The sequence below is a fragment of the Falco naumanni genome, chromosome 4, assembly GCF_017639655.2.
Source record: "Falco naumanni isolate bFalNau1 chromosome 4, bFalNau1.pat, whole genome shotgun sequence".
Classification (NCBI taxonomy): Eukaryota; Metazoa; Chordata; class Aves; order Falconiformes; family Falconidae; genus Falco; species Falco naumanni.
In genome coordinates, this window is record NC_054057.1 from 28862027 (window position 1) to 28885247 (window position 23221).

The 23221-nt window shown below is 39.5% G+C and overlaps 1 protein-coding gene across 2 annotated transcripts in view; it reads right to left on the reverse strand.

The window, feature by feature from the left end:
- The window catches only part of ABCB5 (ATP binding cassette subfamily B member 5), a 59703-nt gene that overhangs the window by 9896 nt on the left and 26586 nt on the right, over positions 1-23221 (reverse strand). The window contains exons 5-21 of one of the 2 annotated variants that reach the window (XM_040593791.1): positions 22662-22815; positions 22138-22204; positions 21717-21908; positions 20439-20610; positions 19278-19402; positions 16668-16842; positions 15596-15709; positions 14707-14817; positions 12229-12354; positions 10763-10966; positions 9362-9532; positions 6653-6814; positions 5926-6165; positions 3837-3983; positions 3321-3425; positions 2518-2595; positions 1343-1426 (exon numbers count right to left, since the gene is read on the reverse strand). In XM_040593791.1, the coding sequence (XP_040449725.1) occupies positions 1343-1426; positions 2518-2595; positions 3321-3425; positions 3837-3983; positions 5926-6165; positions 6653-6814; positions 9362-9532; positions 10763-10966; positions 12229-12354; positions 14707-14817; positions 15596-15709; positions 16668-16842; positions 19278-19402; positions 20439-20610; positions 21717-21908; positions 22138-22204; positions 22662-22815 (2427 nt within the window). The remainder of the gene's footprint in view (positions 1-1342; positions 1427-2517; positions 2596-3320; positions 3426-3836; positions 3984-5925; positions 6166-6652; positions 6815-9361; positions 9533-10762; positions 10967-12228; positions 12355-14706; positions 14818-15595; positions 15710-16667; positions 16843-19277; positions 19403-20438; positions 20611-21716; positions 21909-22137; positions 22205-22661; positions 22816-23221) is intronic. The other variant, XM_040593792.1, reaches the window with a different exon arrangement.

A 23221-nucleotide genomic window follows, 5' to 3' on the forward strand; every position in this document is an offset into this window, starting at 1 on the left:
GCATCCGGGTGGGCTCTGATCTACAGAAAAAAGGTCTGAAGACAACCCTGTTGAAATAGTTAATCTTCCAAAATTTGGCTTGATGGAAAAAACAAAAATCCTTGGGTGGGAAGCAAAAATTCTTCTCCCTTTTGCCAAAGACTTTCCTGCCCTGAAAAGACTTTTCTTGTTCAATAGAATTTAAAATAGTAATGATTAAACCAATGCCAAGGTGAATTGTTGCCATATGTTCTAGGGGTTGCACATAAAGATGGATTTGGAAACTTCAGCCAGCGCAGCATGAGGCACGGTACTTACTGACACTGTAGTGCTGCAAAGAACACACTAGCTCTGGAGACCAATTCATGGCCTTAGTTGACTTTTGTAGTTAGGGGACTCTACACACCCCTCCTTTCTACTGCCCTGACAGGGTGATATAGTTCAATACCACTGAAGAAAGCTAGAACTTTAAAAGAGGAAAATCACTACGTTTTCTCAAAGACTATTTTCTCACTATAAGCCCATAAGGAAGGAGGACAGGAGAGAGAAACCAAAGTCTATGGAGACTGAAAAATGTAGGGATTAAAGAGGTTTTGACGTACAAGTTCGAAAGAAACAAAGACAACTTAAAACAAACCAGTAAACTTTTCCCCCACAAGTTGTGCAGTGATATTTTTTTTTTTTTTAAGGAAAAGGGAAGAAACAGAGACACATTTGGCAGATTGTCAGGGACTGATGATGAGGTAAGCAGTGGGAGGAAGTGGTCAGAATTTGCTCTATTGTCCCACCAGTGTCCACTGCTTACCTCTCCCATACTAGCACCTTGAGTCATTCCTTCCCTTGGTCATTGCCCTCCCTGGTATTCTTTATTAATGCTGGGCAATTTCTTTCAGTTTGGTCTGCTTGTGTGTGAAGTGCATTTGGTGGGGAATGGGAAGAATTCTCTTCATTAAGGTCAGTAAAGGTTTGTATCATCTGCAGATGCAACCTTTTCATGGCACTCAGGTGACACCCATCATAGGATGCAAAAAAATGGGGTCCACTGATTCTGGTCCCCAGCACATATACAGATTTCACTTTGCATGGTGAAGTGGTCTAGAAGTTATATGTTTAGCTTAAAGACTTACAGGGAAGGAAATGAAAGGTACATGAACAACTGCTGGATTTTTTTATAGTTCTCAGAAATTATTGGCTGGGAAGCCATTTCCAAAGTGTCAACAGCATGCTATGTAAATGCACCTGCCAGTGTGTGGAGTAGATTTACTACCTTGTGTTTTGAAATAATTTAGTGGCTCTTGACAATTTGAATTAATATTTGTAAGGAAAAAAATACTTAATAAGCACACAAAAGAGAACAGCATACCCCTTTGACTTGGGAAGCATCTGTAGCAAGCCGAGTTAGTAGAACACCAACAGCATTTTTCTGATCATCGTACCATCCAACCTCCTGCAAGAAAAGATGCTAATTTGTCTCTTAAAAATTACATGTTCTTACTGTATTTCAGATTTATCGGGATTACTAATAAAATGAACAAATATTTCCAGCTCAGGTAGCATACAGGGAAACAGAAGTACAAGTCATGATGGCTAACTGCAATATTCTTCCTCCACAGTCAGCATCTTCCAAGCAAACTAAAAGAAAAAGCTTAAATACTATTCTGTTATGAACATCTAATTGTTCACAAAGTTGTGATGTTCTTCTGAATGTACCTATTTAAAAACTTTGATTATAAACCCCTCCCCTTTCACTCAGTCCTTCCATGGGCCTGAAAAAGTTCACTATTGCCTTCTTATAAGTTACTTATTCCATTAACTATAGAAGAGCACTTGCTTATCTATATTTGTACATACAGAAAGGAAATGAGGCTCTTTTATCTCTAAAGGCTATGGCAGATTTTGGGTCTTTTAATCACTAATTTTCCCTATCATATTTCAGATGTTGCTAGGAACACACAGGTTCTTGATCCCAGTGGATGTGTGCAGTGCCAAGTTATGCATTCTCAAGACTTCTATAAAAGTAACTTGAAATTGCACAAATTAACAGGAAAGGTTTAATATAAGTGTACTCTTCTCACAGGTAATTCTTGATGCAATAGGGCAATTTGACTTTTTTTCAGCAAAAAATTATCAGATTGTCTGTTTGCTATGGATTGCAGCATGTAGATTTAAATTTAAACAACTAAACAGATTACCCTTAAATCTATATATTACATACTTGCATCATGACCACTCAAGCAAGGGGAGATTAACCTTTTTGGTCATCTTTGCACAGACAGATCTCCGCAAATTTGTGTGCTATTAACATGCCAGAAATACACACATTTGAAATATTAGACTATCTGTAGTAGCAGTATTAGGCCAACTGCACGTGGATTAGGAGATTTTCAGAACAGTCGTACTTATTCCTAAGCTAGTGGTAGAAAAGATGTATTTTTGTTTTCTTTTCTCCAGACCACACAATTAAAAGCCAATGTGTACCTTGTAACAGTCTGCAAAAGCCATCTGGCTCTCATGATACCCTAGCTGCCTAATTCATACCTGCTGAAGCAGTGCTCTGAAGGACAAAGAACGCAGTCTCATTGTTAGCATTTCCCCAGCCTTCCCAAACATGAATCCCTGGGGGAGGAAAGAGTCACAGTTTCTCATCTGATACTTTAACTCTGTCCATAAAGCCACACAGCAAAAGCAATGACACCAAAAAGTCTCCTACGACCCCCTGTGCATGTATACATCTTGGGAAAAGCACCATTCACATTCCTGGGACCTGAGACTATTCTCCCCACATAAAAGAAGCAACACGGCAATGAAGGCACGAGCTTCGTTGTAACACCTTCTTTGTATACCCCAACAGCACTAGAAGATAAATCAGCCTATCTACTCTGCTACCAGAGACACTCGCTCGCAGCCGTCATAGCAATGGATTTTACAATACAGACACCAATGTGCAGTAACTTTTCTGCAAGCTGTGAAGCACTCATAAGACAACAAACAGTAAAGTTTGCTTGATGGTATGAAAAATACCATCTGCTATGGGAAGAGTCTATTTTGTACTTACTTTGGCAAGAGCCTATAGACTGTCAATGAGAAATGACAGTCTAAGGCCAGACCCTCAGCTTTGATTTCAATCATGCTGAATTCATATTGCCTTCAGTGGCTTATCTAAACCAGCAGCAAATATAGACACATGTCTTTAAGAAAACACACCCATAAACCCCACATATCTCAGGAAGAACCCTGGCACTTCTGCATGTATTTGTAAGCTCTGATTGGCATCTTGCTTCTCAGACTGCATTGATATGCTGGGCAGTTAACTTCTAAAATTTCAGTGTAGTGACACTTACTTGGATTATATATGCTGCTAAGGTAATCACTCCAAGTAAAAGAAACATTAAAGAAAGCACCAAAGTGTTTTTACTCCGCTTTTCTGGATCTGTTTCTTGAAAAGCCTATGCAAGAAAAAACACAAAAATGAGTATGTAGACAATAGTGCCAGTTACATAAACCAGCCTTCATCTCAAGAAGCTTGTCTACTTCAATTTCTCTTCGCAAGTATCCTGGATCCTGAAATCTGTCTGCAGTCAACTTTGCCGAGGGCCAGAATACAGTCCAGCTTTCCATTTAACCTACATCTCGTTTATTTGTTCCTCCAGCTCCAGCTGTTGTTCCTCCTTTCCTCTGCTAGTTAGATGCAGCTCCACCAGGCTCTGCCTCTACAGGGTCACTTCACCAACACGTATCCATTTTTCATTGGATCCATTTATACAAGTGAGTTTTACCCAGTCTTACATGGGGAGAACTGGCTGAGCATGAGGGAGGCTCACAATTGCGATGCCCTTTTGTGAAATTCACAAACTTACCCCAATGATTTTTCCAAATATAACAGCAAATGCAGGATGGACCCCACCTGAGACAGCAGCAGCAATCACTCCCAGAAGTACATACAGCCATTCAGGTTTGTTCAGAGCCAGGATTCTTGAGTAAGGCACAACAGGGAGATTTTCTTCCTACATGAAATGGAAAGCTGCAAGTTTTCCGTGGAAAGTTGCAGAACATTAAATTCCTCAGACAGTGGGTGTTCATTAGGCTTTGAGCAGTGAACTGTCTTGGTAAATTACTGAAAGCCCTCTCTGTGCACTCAGAGTGAGAAAACATGCTGGAGATCCGCTGCTTTGCTGTTTCATACCCTACAACTTCAACTGCACTGTAAAAGTTTGGAGGCAAAAAACTTAAAAGGCGAAGTCAGGAGGGGAGAAAGGCCAGGACCATTCATTGAAAGTCAGATAGGAGCGGTCACCATGAATGACAAATAACACTTGAACTTTTATAAAGAACTAAAAGTCTCACTGTTCGGAGCACAGAAAAGATTCCTCCCATTCAGCTAAACACTAGTGGGCTGGCAGGAATGCAATTGGGCAGAGGGGTCATCTTTCTCTTTTAAAAACTATAGCTTATGCATCATTACCAAAGCATGAAAGAGGCATATGTAACAGTCAGTTAGCCCGCATCGCCTTTGAAGTACAAAAAAATGCCCTGTTCTGCTTCACTAATTTATTCAAGTGCCTATGCCTCCACAGGGGGAGTTCTGGAAAAGCACAAAATGAAAACATTGGAAATGAGACAAAATATTAGGCAGGATTATGAGTAAGTTGTTCTTGCTTCCTGGTTATATTATCCCATGTTTTGGATGCTGAATGAAGGTGGCTAAGCCTTAACCATAAAAGTGGGCTGAGCTTCCTGAAACAATTACAACTGCTGGATGCTTGGTTTCTTAATTTTCTTGTGAATACAATGAATACTGAAGTCTTGAACATGAACAGACACTGCTTCCTCCGAAGTCTTAAGCAGTATTAATACACAGACAAAAAGTATCTTTTGAAGTCGCATTCACTTTTTTTGTGATAGCATGAAGGAGCTGGATCCATTCCTATTATCTGAAATATGCATTAGCTGGAAGCTATATTTTGGTGAGAAGGAATATCAGTAGATACAAATTACACTATTTTAAATAATCAGATGTTGTATTACAGATGAGTTCCTAACTTTCATAGCTTTGAAAGGATCCATAGTTTTCCTTCAGATTTAAAATTCTATTTCTTCACTTCAGGCATCCTGAAGCCAGGTAGAAAAACCAAAACCCAAAACAACCCACCAAAACCACTCTTCCAATGCATTTCATGCAAAAAACTGCTGTAGTTTAAGCACCACAAAACAAAACCAAGTTTCTGCTGACCTCCCTATCCAAAGTCTGATCCAGAGTCCACTAGAAATCTGCTTTTATTGATTGCCATGAACATGCTTTACCCAACTGGTAAAAAACCAAATTTCTGTCTCTAAAACCTGAACTCCTATATAGCTTTTATTTCTATATGACATTTGTCAACTACAGTGTTTTACCTGAAAAATACCTCCAGAACTGGATGTTTTAAAGCATATGCTAAGACTGAGAGGGAGAGAGAATAATGGTTCTTTTATTTTTAATACACCTCACAATGTCAGGGTTTTGATATATGTTTTTTTCCTCATTTGCCATAAATATAATATGATATTCCAAAGTGCCTTAAAAATTGGTATGCAGAATCCAGGGATTACATTATTCACCAGTATTCACAACAGTGACTGTCAGGAAATAATGAAACCTGTAAATGAAATCTCACAACTAATTTTAATTAGATGGAATTAAAACATCAGTAACACTGAAATAATGCACTTAATTTTATGAAACATGACAAATCAACAGCACAAGTTTTTTCCAGCTCCACACTAAGTCAGCAAGTGTTAAAATGAAGTTTTTTTAGTAAGTTGTACACAATTTTCCCCATACTCCTAGGACAAATACTCAGCCCCGTTGCACTGGCAACCAGCTATGTAAAAGTAATTAAAGCTATGTGCTTTGAGTTTATGCTTACATGTTATCACTAAAATTTTAAATTTAAGTTTAAAACCAACCTCCAGCTCTTTCTTTTTCTTTTTTCCAGAGGACTTTTTCTTAGAAGAGCGTCTCTTGCTCTTATATCTGCTGGATCTTCTTCGAATGCTGCCTCTCCCAGGGATCACTGATTCTTCAAAACTATCTTGAAGAGTCAGCTCCTCCACAAGATCATTTCTGTAATTTTCCTCATATTCCTCACCTCCTGTGTCTTCACTGTCTTCTGATGTCCCATCATCTTGAACATTATTGCTACAACCCTAGTGAGAGTTCAGGAAATACAATCACAAGGTATTTTGAAGCAGGGAGAAGGAAGAGTATATTTTTCTCATGAGTACTGCTGTTTTAATCATGTGATCGCTGTTGCCTATAGGCCACATATTTCAGTCTGTAATGGCAGAGCAGTAGACTATTTGGTACTGATTTTTTTTTTCTTTTTCTTTTCTCTTATTCTTTAAGCAGTCTATGGAATCCACCTGGAATCTAACAGTTCTGTGGTTGTGCCATAATTATGTAGTCTGTGTCTTCAACTCACTTATGTTTTTGACATATTGGATTGCGTAAATTTGAACACTTTTATGGGTAAAACACCCAAGAATTCCAAGCCTGTGTCCATGCCCAGACTAGAGTGACTGAGCAGCTGCCAGCTGGACAACATGCAGGAACTACAGAGAGAAAATGGCTCCACATACCAGCATTTCACAACTTTGTGAAATGGAGAAAGAAAATAAATAAATTTGCCCATACCTGCTGCATTACAAGGGAATAGTAGACTCCCTTCTGCAACATGAGTTCACTGTGTGTTCCTTGTTCAACCACTATGCCCTTCTCAAATCCAGCAATAGTGTCAGCTGTCCTGATGGTAGACAGTCTGTGAGCAATCACAATAGTGGTACGTCCAGCGCGAGCCTTACAGTAAAACAACAGAAGAAGTTTACATTAAAATGTGCAAGAAAACAGCACAGAAAAAAACCCCAAAATTATTTTAGGCATTTATAAGGTAAAATAAATCCAAACTTTAATTTTTTTTTTTTTTTCTAAAAGCAAAGATACATTTTTTCCTGGTTTCATGTCTCTTGTTTAACAGTCTAAGGATACTTTCATTTGGCTAAATCAGGCAGAGAAAACCACATTAGTATTGTTAGACAGGCAATGCGGGCTGTAATTAAGGTTATTTGACTTTTTACCAAACTTGAACGATTTGAGTTAAAGTTGCCCATAAAGTGTTTCCATGTGTATGCATGGGAAGGAAACATGGCAAGAATACTTAGATCTTTTCTCAAAATAAAGCTAGTATAGCTAGCATATAAAGGCTATTTTCTTTATATACTGTCCATGCATATTTTTGGAAGTATAGTATTAGCATGACTTCTGACAAGACTTTACAGGAAAGTGTAGAGGAGCAGAGCACATCTGGGGTCAGAAATGGGGTTTAGCCACTCCCTAAAGCTTTCTCCCAGTCTTTTGAAGTATGCTACATCTCAAGTCAGGAGCCTGGTGAGATTTGGCGAGGAGAGCTGCTGAAGCCTCCATCTGCAGGTTACATGTTCCATCCCTCTCCAGCTCTCACATGCAGACCAGTGATGTTCAAAGCTCTCATGCAGCAAATAAGCACACGCCAGCTTGCAGCTGCTGGAGAGTGCAGCTTTCCTGCTTGCTGATGCCTGCAGCAGATGGTAGCTTGGGGGCAGGAGGAGAAATTCAAGAGAACCTCACACAACAAATATGTTCTGCAGTCAAGGAGTCTGCTGGAAGTTACTTGCTACAGAAAACGTACATAATATGGGCAAAGGAACAGGAGTGTGCAGAAGATGAGGACAGTTTCAGTAGGTGAATGCTTCCATGCAGATCTGGCTTCTTCCCCTACACCTGCTATCTAGTTATCATGGATCTGATGCAAGTCACTCAAAATCTGTTGCAGGAGGTCTGCCTCAGTGCAGTTTTCATGCCTGTGCCCTAAGTTCAGAGGTGCAGAGTAGCCTTCACAGCTGCAGTTGGGAGCTGTGTTCAGCATAAGCAAAATACTTTAAAAGATGCAAAGTTATCTGAACAGCAGCATACTACAAGTATCTGCATATGACTGCTCTGAAACAGCGTGCATTTGTGAGGTTAATATCTCTGCTTCTCAGCTGTAAAAATACTGAACAATATTAGACCACTTTTTCCACTCAGGGATACTAAGAAGAAATTTGTAAATCCCATTTGGGGACTACACCAGTAAACATCAAAAAGTTGTGAAAAAATTAGTAAGTTATGATTCAGGGCTCATTTTGGTGTGTTCTGGGAACATGCTGAAGGATGAGGAAGAAAACAGAACAGTTACGTTAACTGAGCGATCTCCCTCTACGTTATGCACCAAATGAAGCAATAAGCTTCTGGAAAAGTCCAGTATTTGATTATGGAATTAAAGAACATACAGAAGAAGTCTAAATTACAGCTGAAACAGCAATCATTTAGTGCTTAACTTCACAACAAAATATTATTTATATAAAAATTAGATTAGATTAATATTATTTTTGCATCTATGTGTTACCTCAATATTAATATCAGTATAATCATGTGGATATAACCAACAACTACATGTTACCTCAGATTTAAAATGGACTGGTAATGAAGGTGATAAATTCTGTAATAACTCTTATTTCTCTGTGCATAACTACTGAAATGAAAGGCAGGATTTTTCACTTAGCTTTTAAGAATACTTTTAAAATAAACATTAGATAAATGAAAAAATATTCCAGCCCAACCATGAAGTTCTTTTAATCAAAGCCTTTAGGTTCCACTACATCTTGGTGGAAACTGCTGACAAAGGAGGGCTGCAAGGAAGGGACTGTGAGATGATGGGACAGAGTCATGGTTAGAAGTTCTGACAGCTCTGCTCTGCAGCAGTGCCAACCCTAGAGCTGTGGGGCTGATAAAAAACACAAGGGGGCAGAAATTTAGTATTTGTAACTGGCTCTGCTTTTGTTCTGCGATTCCCATTCAATGTCTGTAAAGAAAGAAAATGGCTAAATCCCAAGAGCTTTCTGAAAATTAGGAAGCAACTGTTCAACGAATAATGAATACTAGGAATATCACACATTTCTATTAATTCACCTGAAACGCCAGTCGGTCCTCATACCTTGCCTTGGTAAGTTGCCATCCATATTTCACCAGCAAATGAACAATTGTGATTTGAAAAAGGGAGTGCAGGAGACCCAAGTTAGTTACCCATGATAAAGTGTCTTGGTAATTCATAATAATGCTAAAAAAACCCAAATAAACATGATACTTCAGGAGAGTTTTGATCATTTAAACTCCCTGTCAAAACACTGAAATTGGAACATCCAGCCAAATTTTGTTTTCCAGTGTTCTTGGTTTCAATGGAAACCTGCACTGCAAACTGCACATTAATTTTTCTTAAGTGCTATTACACCTTTTCATGGCAACTGGTAGCTTCAATATTGTGGCTCCTACCTTATCAAGAGCTGCTTGCACTATGGATTCACTCTGAGTATCTAGTGCAGATGTAGCTTCATCCAGAAGAAGAATCTTGGGATTTCTTGCTAGGGCGCGGGCAATAGCTATTCGCTGCTTCTGTCCTCCACTCAGCTGAGCCCCTCTTTCCCCCACTATGGTGTTAAATTTCTGAGAAAGGAGAAAACAAAACAGAAGCTGTGGGACATCTCAAATGAAATCCTCACTTCTCTGTGTGCTCACAAGTACTCAGCTTTTAGACAAGTGGTAGCTTTATCTGGCTAACTTGAGCATGGGCATAGCACACATGAAACTGCATCTATCCACGTAGCCTTTAGCCAAGCCCTCCCACCCCCATTACATACTTTACATGCCTAACTTTGAACTTAAGGTTCTTCAAATCTTGATCTTTACTGCTTGCACAGGCAGTGCTTCAAAACCTGGGTTTTTGCAAGACAAGCCTGTAAAAGGCATCTCCATTTACTGAGGACTGCCTACCTGTCCAACAGGGTTGGGATCGTAGAGACTCACCAGGACCTATAACATTGCCTCCTCTGAACCCAAGACCCACCTCCCTTCCAGAGCCATGGCTTGGTTCCTACTGTCACTCATTCAAGTGGCAAGTCTCAAAGTCCAGTGTAGTCTTTTATTATATAGTTGTTTAAGAGTAAATATTGTCAACTAACTTCCTAAGAAGGAAGTTCAGAACAGATTGACACACTAGAAATAGTACATGCTTGAGAGACGGGGGATGAGCTCTCTGAGGCAGAAGAAGAATTTGAAATCAAGTCCTGGGTGGGCATTTTTTCCACATCTTTTTAACTGCAGGACCAAAAGGAAGAAGATATCATTGTCCATTCCTGAGGATGTGTTTTGAATGACTGATCTCACTTCCCGCCCACACCTTGAAAGTAGTAAGGCACCTACTGCTAGGAGAGGGCTCAAGGCTGTGAATCTCAGGCAGAGAGAGGGAGAGCTCAAGCTCCCAGCTGCTGAAAATGGCCTTGGTTCAGGGCATACTTACCTACACTCCCCATTTCCTATTGAACATGCAGACAGCTCCTGACAAAGAGTTTTGGATTTCTGCATCTTCTCTTTAAGAGCCCAACACTTCCCACACCTTGTGAGATGGGTAGGAATGGTAATACAGCTGTGAAGCTTCCCTTCTGAGTTAAGGCACTGGCAGCTTTTCCAGACTTAGGCATAAATCCTTTGAGGGTAACCAACCAAAGGCACAGTATCTAGCCCAGAAAGGCCCTGAACTGAAAGCTGCCGGAGGCTATAAGAGTATTTTGAGAAGTTAAACTACAACTTGAATACTCATGCTCGCCCCCTCAGAAAAAGGACGCTGGCCTAAATGGACCTTTTATTCTTACACTCAAAAGAAGTTCACAAACTCACATCAGGCAGTCTAGATATGAAGTCAAAAGCATTGGCTTCCTTGGCTGCTTGCTCAATTTCAGCATCAGAAATATCTTCTCGGCCATAGCGAATGTTTTCAGCTATTGTTGTTGCAAACAAAACAGGTTCCTGGCTCACGATACCAATATTTTCTCGTAGCCACTTTACATTAAGTGTCCGAATATCCCGACCATCTAAGGTAATCTGATAGAAAAAGTGTATGTCAAAGAAGTTGAGAAATGCATTTTTTTCATAATAAATCAATTAATTACTATTACTTAAATATCAGCTACAAAGGCAAAAAAAAAAAAAAAAGGTCTTTAGCAGAAAACTGTGTTGGGGGAGAGTTAAAACTGTAGTTTTTTATCCATTGCACAAGCTAGTAAATGGTGAGCAGCAGCATAAACAGAGGTTTGTTCTCCTCCCCCACCCCCAGTAACCATCCTGTCCAACCTGGCTTAAGAGTTTTCCAGCTCTCCTGCATATTTTTACCCGGTTCTCATGCCCCTGTGCCAGTTTGCTGCCGTTGCAGTTGTGGCTACACTACTGCCTCTGTGGCCGTACTTTACACCAGATCAAAGAAATAGTCCAAGTTGACTAAAAAGGAAGGGAATGCTATTTTTTATCTAGATCATTTGCAGTGTGGTCCTGTGAACATTGATTGACATTAGCACAGGGGAGGAACTGAGGAACTGAGCAAACTGAGGCATGGGGACAAGAATGAACAGTCGCAGAGACAACAATTTTAAGAAACAGCTGTGTTGATAAGATAGCCACCTTAATACACTATGTAGTGATAGTTCAGCATTTAATGTTTGAAATGCTTGCCTAGTTTCAACCTGCAGTAACAACTACTAAGTAGCATTCTTTAAATATGAGAAGAACATTTCACTGAAAAATATATTGTTTGTTTTCCTCCTTTTTCCCTTTGGAAATTTCTTATGAGAAGCATTTATCATTTACTGACTGGATCTAGTGTTTAGAGGTAGAGCAGATGTACAACGTGTAATGATGGAAACTTTTGCTGTGGGTTAGAAGATAGAGAAAATGAGCCAAGAAAACAACCACTTAAAATAGGAAAACTCCAGCTTTTAGTTTATGTTCAATGAACAGAAAGCGAAGCACAGCAGGGCACTGCTGGATTATGTTTTGCTTAACAAAAAAATGTTAACAGAACCTTAGAAGCCAATTACTGATTAAAATAATTTTAAATTCTGATCTTGCATCTATTCCAAGATTTGTGGTATTTACTATTTCTGGCACAGTAGTGCAAGAAGAACAATGAAGTCAAGCCAACAGGAGAAGATAGTTAATTTGAAATTTAAATTGTGCAAATACTGAACTATGTAGAAGTATACTCAAATTCAATAAAAAATAAAAATAAAAATCAAGGTTCAGTCAAGTATGGGAAACTCATTTTTATCCTAGTAGTTCTCAGTTTTTACAGCTCATTTGAAGGCACTCACTTCTCCCTGGACAGGATCGTAGAACCTCTGCAGCAACTGAACAGTAGTGCTTTTTCCACAACCACTGGCACCAACTAAAGCAATGGTCTTCCCAGTTTGAACTTTCAAGTTTAGACCTTTGAGAATCTGGAAAAATAAATACATTATATCTCAGTTTGACACACTTGATTAGAGAATGGTCTGTCAAGGTAACTGCAGCAATAATCAGAGCAGTAGTAAGGGGCACAGTCTGAAGGTATGCCAATACTAGTAAGTTAATCGTACCTGAGAATATTCTGGAGCACTGATATGAAAGAGCCTGCATCTGTGCTTGTGAAATGTGTTAGTCTTCGAAACAGGATGGCTACATGCAACCTGCCTTTTGGGAATGGCCCCTTGATCCTCTGGCTACCAAACCAAGCCTGGGAATTATTTGAGAAGATTGATAGCTGGAACAGGCCAAGTTCATGCCAAGAAACATTTTAAGAGTTCCCTTGCATAGACCATTGCATTCCAGTGCCTGGGAAAATTCCTCAGCACACTTACATCAACTTATATAGACATAGCCAGAGTACTCTAAACTTGATAGCTCGTTTTCTCTAGTTTGTGTGATCTGGTAGCAGGCTCGGGGTCTTACTTTCTCCTGCTGTCCTCCATTTTCCAATGTGTAGGCAATGGCATAACACTTATGAATCTCACAGGAAAATATTTCTAAGGTGCTAAGCAGTATTGCTGAGAAACAAGCCTCCTCTCTTCTGTTTTTAGAATATGAATGGCTGTTTTGACAAGGTAACTGCTGGAAAGCTGTTACGAAATCCCAGCCCTCATTGTTAACTGCCTCAGCAACCCAGGGAGTAGTTACAGATTAATGACACCTTTGTTGCCATCTTCACATTTAGGAACTTTTTACCTCAAAAGATGTCCATGTCATATACTAGCAATGCTGTGTAGTTGCCAAAATATTTGGCTGCTATGGGAACTCTTCTTGTTTATACCAGGGTGATTTATAATTTTGCCTACAAGAGATTAAAATTGTTGCAATATTGCTCTCCTCTACTTGTTTTACATCTAGCAGGGTTTGTGTCTCCAAGAAGCTGATATCCTGGTGCCTGCATTATCAGGTAAGAACTATATTCTGGAAACCATAATTTCTCCAGATGCAAATAGTCACAACCATCTAATAGACTGTTTCTAACTCTTATCAGGCAAGGTGTTGTCAAGATTAAAACTAACAATAACTAGACTCCTTAGATCTCTTTGATTTGGTTTAGCCGGGACAGGGGAGATTACACTGTGTTGCATTTATTGTTTGAGATTGTGGATAACTCCTACATATCTTTGCTGATTCCTTCTGGCTGTATTAGATAACATTGATGCTTTTAGCAGGGAGAGCTGCTGAATCAGTAGATTTGGGAAGGATGACAGAATATTTCTTATTTCCCCTCCCATTTGGCATGCAGACTCATAACACATCTCATCAGCCTGAATAGCATTTTTAGGAAGAAGAATGAAGAGTCTGCTTCTGTCACTTCTGATTTCTGAGCCAAGAGTGAAAGATGATGCATTGCACTGACTTCAGTTAGGCAGAAAGCCTAGCTCTGGGGTCCGCCCTTCAGCAGCCCCAGTGTCCTGGGAACAGGATTTGATGCGCAATGGGACAGATCTCAGATGACTGAGGTGGGAAGAGCCATCTGAAGAAATAGCCACAGTAATATGAATTTTCCCATTCTCACCACTGAATTGGCATGTTTGGCTTTTAATTGTTGACGTTTAAAAATCTCTATTTCTGCCTTTTTCTTCATCAATTAACAGCAGCAGCAAATTCCTTTTCCTATCACCTTTATCAGGATTCTTGAAAGATTGTAAACTGTTGAATACGGTAGGGAAGTCAAACCAACTGTATCACCACAAAAGTAACTGCCATGACATGATGTACATAGCACTGCACAATAATGGCATTAAGGGAAATTCAGCTGGCAAAGAATGGGACATCAGTTGATTGAACAGCAATTTTAACATCTTCCCAAAATAACATTTGACTTACAAATGTATATTTAGGATTAATGCTTCCATCCATTTGATGGCATATTGTTGTAAAACCCATCTCACATGTCATTTTTCACATGGGACATCACAGCAACTCAGAACAGCCAAGGGAATGGAAAAAGAGCAGCTTCCTGGTTTGACTTTAAAGTCTGGAATTTCTAATGACAGATCTTAAAAGTCTTATTTGGTTTATCAGAGCTCTTGCTCACAGAAATTGTGACTAGGAGCAACACATTCTTCTTCGCTTTGTGCAGTAGAAGAGAATGGTGAGCAGGTAGCTAGTGGCAATAGATCTAGAGCTTTGTCTTTGTGGACTATTGGGGCGAAAAAATAATGTCCCACCTCTCAAGACAAGAATGCATATTGTGTTCAAGAACAACAAGATTAGACAAACAATGCATACATAGGCTGCAGAATTACAGTACAACAGATTAATCCAAAATGAACACTTACTTTAACATCAGGTCTGGATGGGTAACTGAAATGGATGTTTCTGAATTCAATTTCTCCTATGAGTTTGTCTGGTTTGTAGCCTTCCTTAGAACTGCTATCTATGAGCCGTTTCTGGAAAGAGGTTTTTAAATATATTGCTGGTTATCACACTTTTGGAACCGCTAGTTTACACTGTGGTATATCATAGCAAAGATGCTGCATTTTACCCACAGGATGCTCAATGCAGAGGAGCATCTAACTGTGAATGCTACTTGGACAAATAGAGTACATTTTCAAACACAACAAAAACCACAGCAGAAAATCTGTAATTGCAGAACTTTACTGTCCTGCAGCCTAAACATGGCCCTCAGTATTCACATCAGGAAGAACGATGCAGCTGTTTCTCCATGAACTTTCTAGTCCTACTTGTTTGAAGTGTTTTATGTACACAGATATCCATTTGCTGCATAACACAGCAAGATCAAGATAACAATATGGAAACCCTTCACAGCAACACCAGCATTGCAGCTTTATAATATTATAACTTTCAATAACACTATTAATTCCCTCCTTACCAACTCCCCCACAAAAAAAATCCTAGGTCAGCTGAAATTGTGTGTAAATGCACTTTTAAAAAATAGTATAGTGCCTTACTACTTTTCCTTTGGAGTTGCAAGTCTAATATTAAAGAAAGACCTCCTCCACAAATCTCAGATACACATGACAGGTTTCCCAGCATTCACTGTAAGAAGTAAAGAGGCGGTTTTCTTGATATGAATGGAGAGATTATGGGTTTCAGTGTTAGGCATCTATAGGGTTTATGGTTAGGGGCTTTTGAGCGTTTTTGTTACAAGGGGGGGGAAAAAAAAAGGGAAAAAAAGTGTGGTTGAAAGGTTTCTTTTGTGCTTACCTTATTGATAATCTGATATACTTCATAGGCAGCTCCACGCGCATTAGCTACACTTTCCAGGTTAGGAGCTGCCTGGCCCAGGGAGAAGGCTCCAATGAGCACAGAGAAGAACACCTGTGGGAGATGGAGGGCATTATCAGAGTTAACTGTGACCACAGAGCCACCAGCACCTAGCTGTTAAATGCCCACAACTTTCTAGTGCACCCTTTCCAGGAAAATTAAATATAAAAGTGAAAGAAAGGTGCATTTCACAGTTGCTCCTGTCCACTCCTCATTTTCCTGGGGTGAATGGTAACTACTGACACATGCTTTTGTGGCATGAATGTTCAATGTTCTTGCACTATTTATCACGTATAAATAGAACAAATTTCTCCATTGCTTTCCAGATGCTGCTAAAATTAGCTTGCAAAATTTAGTCCAGATTTTAACTGAAATCCCACCTGTGGGACCAACACACAATAAACTTTACATGCTGTGAGGAACCATACTGAGGAGAACACAACAGAAGTCACTGGACTGTGCAAGTTAAGCATGTAGCCAAACTTTTGACAGCAAGAAGATAGCTAAATACCTGCAAACCATTACTAAATTAGAAGCACTGTTAGTGTATGGTAAACACTTGCAGGTAAACAACAAAATACGCAGAAAACATTGTGGCTAAAAGAGATGGCGAAGACTTCCCAGTACGCATTCAGCACACCAGTGGGATTAATTTTATCCTAGTGTCTAGCTAGAATTTTGTTGGCAGTCCACGTTACTTATCTTTGCTGTCTAAACCACTGGTTCTAGGTTGTTCATCCTGCCTCACAATAGGGTCCAGGACAAGTGAGAAGGGCAGATACTTTTGCCTCTACACTGATTAGAGTGGGAATTCAATGTGCCCTGTTCAAAGTTGTTATATCAAAAGCTAGGTAAGATGAATGCCTTCCTTTCAGTTCTTTTATAACAAGCAAGTCTCTAGCAACCAATTAGCAAGCAGTTGGCAGAAAATAGAAATAATTATATACACTACTTGCATAGTTCTTTTCTTGAAGTGGCACAGCATTTTTCAAAGCTGCATTGCTATACTTACAATTAACACACGACCAATGTCATAATTTTCTTCCTCAGCAGTGAGCTTGGTTCCATACCAAAATGCAAGTGCATAGGATCCAAATATGAGAAATTGTGAAACACCTAGAGATGTATTGGTGGTAATGGATTTTTTCACTCCAACACTTCTAGCCATCTCTAAGTTAGCATCATATCTAAAAGTGAATAAGAAAACCATTAGCTTGACAGGTACCACATACCATTCTGATTGGTATTTCCCAGTGCCCTTTACTTAATTAAAGCTAGTTCTACCATAAAAGCAATTGAAGTCTCAAAGAGAATACAGATATTTTTAATTTTTTTTGAAAGAGAACTAGTAGGGGTATAATTCCTTTGAATAATTCTCCTCTGACATGCTGACGACATTATTATACTTCTATGGAAGTTTAGAAAACAATTGAGTAGCATGCCTTCATCATCATGACAGAAGACACGATACCAATCTTGAGCCATTTGTTTGCATTAGTCCTGAAAGAAAACCTTTAGAAAGTTTTATCAACATTACCTATTGAAGGTAAGGTTTAGTCTTCCACATTTAAAAAAAGGCAAAACAAGAAAAAACCCAACTCGGGCAGTATGGATGAAGGCAGGTAAACAAATAGAACCCAGAGCTCCCTCTAACGCCAGAGTTTTTCTTACTGGTCATTTTGACAAGTCAGGAATCTTTCTCTTCGGTTAGTTTACTGATTAATATGGCAATATAGCAAACAAGTGGACATGGAACACCAGTATAAAGACTGACAAGTTCAATGTGAGAATTATTTCTTCCAAGGATAGCTCATATTCATTCACCTCCAGCTTCCAGCCAATAGCTTTCACTTACACAAGCTCATTATAGAAAGTATAGTCTAGAAATAGTGCATCTTTTTACTTGTCAGCAACATGCTCAACAGCTTACACTTTTTTCCTAATACATGTTTTCTATACAAAACATTCCCCACAGTAGGAAGGCATGAAATTCAGTCAGCCAGGCAGGAATCTTAAACCAATATGTTCATGTAAATTGCTTACATGCTAAAACCGCTATATTTGTTACTCAAATATATTTAAATGTTTTAGCTTGGCTGTGCTCTTAAAACTAACCCTACCTTCAACTCAGCAGCATCATAGGTCTTCCAGGGAAGTGAGAACTGGATTTAAGCAATTTAACAAGTACACGTGATCATTCAGCTACAGAGGAAGAGCCAAGCCACTGCCAGAAACAGATGACTGAAGGTCCCTTGCAAGCATAAACATTTGTGATCAGTGGAAGCACTGGGCAGTGAAAGGTTTCTTTTCCTAACTCTGAGGCCATTGTTCAAGAGCTGTGCAGGAGCCACAGTACAGAATTTGCAAAATGCCCTAGTTTGTCCCTGGTAGAAGTTTGCCTGTCCCTAGTAGAAAATAGAAAATGTTCCTAGGAAAGCCACCAATTCCGTGGTTAGGTTTTGGGGTTTTGTTTGGGGTTTTTTTGTTGGTTTTTTTTTTTTTTTTTACATTAAATGGAGGTGGAGCTGTGGAAGAGGCTGATTGCTCAACCATGGAGGAAAGGAAAGGCCTTACCAGTATGGAGTTACATGGGTATCAGTTATTTTTGTCTCTAGACCTCAAAAAAACCCAATAGTTTGAAATAGCTCCTATCATTGGATTTTCAGACACTGATGTTTGCAGGGACCAAGAAGAAGATGGGGAGGAAGGGGACAACTAATCTAGGCCATCTTAGGGCTTTTTTGTCTGTATTGTGTAAGCAGAAAGGGTCTTAATATTATTGCAACTTAAGCACAAGTCCCAGTAAGCAGAATACAGTGCCATAAGATAGTCAGAGCTCAGCCCCTGGAAGCAGACAATACAGGAGCAGGCTATAGGACCCTGAGTTAGTGTTAACATCACCTTAGAAATTTTGCACAAGACCAGGGCAAACATGACCGTTCAAAGAGATAAAAGAGGTTCATGGATTGTATGGATCAGGTCTTCTGGTTTGTCTTTCCCAACCGCATAGTATTGGTGATGCCCTGTATTTGTATACTGAATGTTATTGTTTATGCTTGTTATCTGACACATGTGAATAAATTTGTGGTCAGCCATATCCACCTAACCTTTTACATGGGACTAGGGCCAACACTGGATTAGGTTAACTACAAGTATTAGTTTCAAATCACTAAAGTAATAAAAGCCAGTAACGTGATTTTACTTGAGACTGTTACTCAGTGAGGCTTAAACATAAGCTCATTAATCAAGGATCAGAACAGCAGGGCACATGTTCTAGAAGTTAAGCAATTAATCACATTCTTTGCTGCATTTGACTAATAGGTAAAGATAACCTTCCCACCACTTTCACTTCAAATTCAGTTCCAGCTCTCAATCAGAGAATAAATTTGAGTCTATGCTGCAGCATTAACACAAAGTTGCCTGTATTCTCTGACTAGGTCTATTTACACATATTTATTTTCAGGTGAGCTGTCCACTTACAGAAGGATAAAACGACACCACGAAGAATCTCTTTCTTTCCCTGCCCCTCCAAAAAAATCCCAAACCCCATAAACCACAAAACCAACTCACAGCCAAACTCCTTTTCCATATTTTAAGTATAATTATTATTTCAAAAACTTACTTTGCTAATGCCTTCTCCTGTCCATTGAAAGCCGTAACAGTCCTGATTGCTGTCAAAATTTCTTCTGCCACAGCTCCTGCTTTAGCATAAGCAGTCAGCTCTTTAGCAGTAAGTGATGCCAGGAGCTGGAAAGTTGAAAACCAAATGTTATTTATTGCAGCCTACTGAAAGGGTATGCGCACTGTATTGGTAAGTAAGAATGATCAGCGATCAAGGCACAAGATGAGGTTTTAGGAAAGAGGGGGTCAGCTCCTCTCCATGACCTGAATTTCCCCAAAACCCAGCTTATTCTTTCATTATGTCCTCATTACAGTGAAAGACCTCATGAGCATCAGATGAGCTTCAGAGGAGCTTCATCACTGATCCACTTTCCTCCCAAGTGGAGTACAGCCTATAAGCTATATTACGACATGTGTTGGGTCAGGGAGGTGTTCCACAGCTGCTCTGGGAGGGTATCTGAGGTGTTCAGAAGCTAGAACACCAGTGGACATCAAAGTAAACAGGGTAGTCACATTACAACTTCTAATGTTCTTCCTAGCTTATTTGAAGTGCTTCAAGTAGGAAAACCCCATAGTACTATAAAAAAGTAACCACTCAGGAATACAAGTTGTACCCATTAATGTGGGTGGCTACAACAGATCACAAGGGGAAAATGTTTTCTTATCTGAAAGTGAAACCTCTCCAGATATTACACTAATTTATATCATTCCAGTCTGCAGCAGCTGTATATGCGTCCTGGGGTCTATGCTGTACACAGCATCAAATTTGGTAAATTATTTGCAAGATATTGTATTGTATATGTGCAGATGGAAAGAGCTTGAAAGCATTTGTGTTAAAAGAGAGGCTCACATGAGCATGCCTGAGCTTCCCCAGTGCTCTGCATGAAGAAATTGCTGCACAAGGAAGATGTGCTGATGCAGATAACCCTCCTACCACATGGCACAAGGACAGAGTATGTGGACACAAGGAATATAACTTACAAGCACATGCTTGGGAACTCAGAGAAAAGCTACAGAAGGAGGAGAAGTCATAAAGTAAGCACGGGGCCAACTTCCCAACTTAGAAACCACACTAGGTTTCTCCCATTCCTCCCCCTTTCCTGTGCATAAGGGTTGTAATGTTTTTCTGGTTTGGTTTGTTTATCAATCCCCCCACACTTACGGTTGACCAAACTGCTGCTGATGCAGCAAGCAGAGGGCTGACTGACAAAATCACCAGTGTCAGCTTCCACCCGTGGACGAATCCTATAATAATCCCTGCCAGAAACGTGGCAAAGAACTGTACAAATATACAGATCTTGTCTCCGATGCCTTCGTGGATGGTGTTGATGTCACTTTAAACAATGATAATAATAATAAAAAAAAGATTTGTTAGCTTTGAATGCCCTTTATTCTAACTTCCCCCCGGCTCTGTTTCACACTGTGTGGCCTAATGTCAGAAGCTTTGCCATTTCCTAACTGGCACAGTGAAACTTCTAACCACAGCTACTGAACAGTACCATTAGCCTCTTGTGTGGCCAAAACACAGCAGAAACCTCCTATTTTTCAGGGCTCATTTTCTTTATTTTCCAGCATTCTCAGCTGTTTCTGTGCCCTGACACTGGGTCACAAATGACCTGGTTTCCTTATCCAGCTTCCAAATCGAGCAATACAAGTAAAGAGCCAAACAGCCTCCTCACCTCCCATGACCATCTCCAAATGATTCCTCCCACTCAGCACCCTGCTGTATTTTATGTTAGTTCTGGCTACAGACTCAGATCAAGGGTTATCTCCATTCAATCAGAACAACTGTTATTTGGAAGAACCTGCTTTTCATACACATTTCCTTCCCCATTTTCTCTTCCCAGAACACATAGATAACAGAGCTGAGAGTGATTTCATTCAAGCTTCTCTTACACCTTTCAGGACACAGCTCTAGCCAAAGCTACCTTAAAAAACAGAAAAAAATATATAAATCTGTGTTTATGCATATAGTCCCATCGCATCCTGGGGCATACAGTCCTCATCCCTAAGTCTATTTAAATCTGTGGAAAAGCTCCAAAGACTTTGACTGGATGGAGTCTAGCCCAAGATCTGGCTGGATGTAAATGCAAGCTCATTTCCACTCAATATTAAGTGTCAGAGCTTTCAGTATTTGTAAACTAGCTGGAGACAGCAGAGCTTTTTATCTAGTACTGTCTGCCACATACTTCATGCACGTTAGAAAGCCAACATCAGGCATCTCACACAAAAAACATTCCAATGCATATATCACAGAAACTACATAAATGAAGCTGAAAATAATGAATTTCTTCCTCAGAGTTGTCATATTTCACACTATGTTTGTGTTTGTTTGATTTTTCTTTTGGCTGTGTGTGGTTTTTTAATTTATTCTTTTTCCATAGAAGATAAATGGCAGTTTTCTTTGAAATGGGCCAAAAAAAAAGAACAGAGCCCTCACTCTGTCAGTCTGGTGTTCAAAGTTCCTATCTGGATAGTATCAAACCAAGCCATCTCCTGATGGAGCACTGCAAAAAAGAATTTCTTCCGGATCCTTGCTGTCTGTCTTGTAGCAGCAATCAAAAATGTCCATACTTGGATGGTGCTCAGTATCAACACAGCACAGCCAATTCCCACATAGTAGTAAGCAAACCTGTGATAAGGTAACAAAAGGCCATATGACTCCACTGTATCTTGTGAGTTAGGCACACAAAGCAACAATTAGTCTTCATTTACCCCACCAAAGTAAATACCGAAGCTTCTGATACATTATTGGGAAGCCTTTTTGAGAAATCAAACATTTGGCTTCTGCTCAAAGGGATAACACAGTAAAAGACAATCCCCCAATACTCCTTTGACAGAATAACTACAAAGACTCTTACTTTGTCATTTCACCTTCTATATCTATGCCTGGAATCAATGAACAGCTGGAACTATTTACTGAAGTATCTGTGTAGGGGGAAAAAAGTAGTAATATTTGTCAATGTATTACATGTAGAAAATAACTCCTGGCAATCTAGGGTCATCAGTTTGGGAATTTTTTTTTTATTATTTTGCAAGTAGAGTTTTGCAAAACAAAAAAATCATTTGGAAAACACACATTTATTTTTAAGGGGCTTCCAGTAATTAGTGCCTGATAACTGACAATACAGAAGGCAGTCATGCTCCTTACTATCTTACCGATGTTGAAGCTCATTCATAAAGAGCACATCCAATGCAATTTTTTTTTCCTGGCCTAGCCATTAGAGATGGATTAAAATGACTGGGTCATTTGCAGCAGGATGAATTTTGCTCATTACATGCTTGTTTAGATGTGCACCAGTGCATAGTCTGGGGAGGGAAAAAATCTTAGCCCCTGTACCAAAACATAACTGGTAAATACAGAAGTCTAGTTTTAACTTTTTACCTTCTGACATATTTGATTTCACACCACTCAGCACAAAGCTGTTTGTCATCTCTCCAAAGACAATGATCATAAGTGGCAATCCAGTACCATTTGCAGCAGCTGCGATCAAACCAACTGCCATCAGAAGGACATCCACCCAGTCAGCATAGCAAAACTACATAAGCATTAAAAACAGAGAGCGAAGTTATGCCTGAGAGCGTGTGTATTTGTTACAGTACAGAAGACTTACAGAACATGCTTTGTTTCTGCCTACATAATCTAAGTAGCAACAACACACCAACTGAAGGTAAATTCAGAACATCAGAATTTTGTAGTGGGTCCCCTTACATCTTTAAATCAGTACTTAGTAAGGCTGCTAATTGAATATTGGCAGGACACACGGTTCTTCCCCAACTCAGCAGGAAAGTAAACCCCAAAGCATATGACCTACATGTGTCTAAGTGATGATCTTCTCTGTATAATATATTGCATTTTGTGTTCCAGTAAAGTTACATATTTACTAAGATAATGCCTTTGAAATGTAAACAAGAATGAGTTATTGACCAGCACCTGGGTTATAT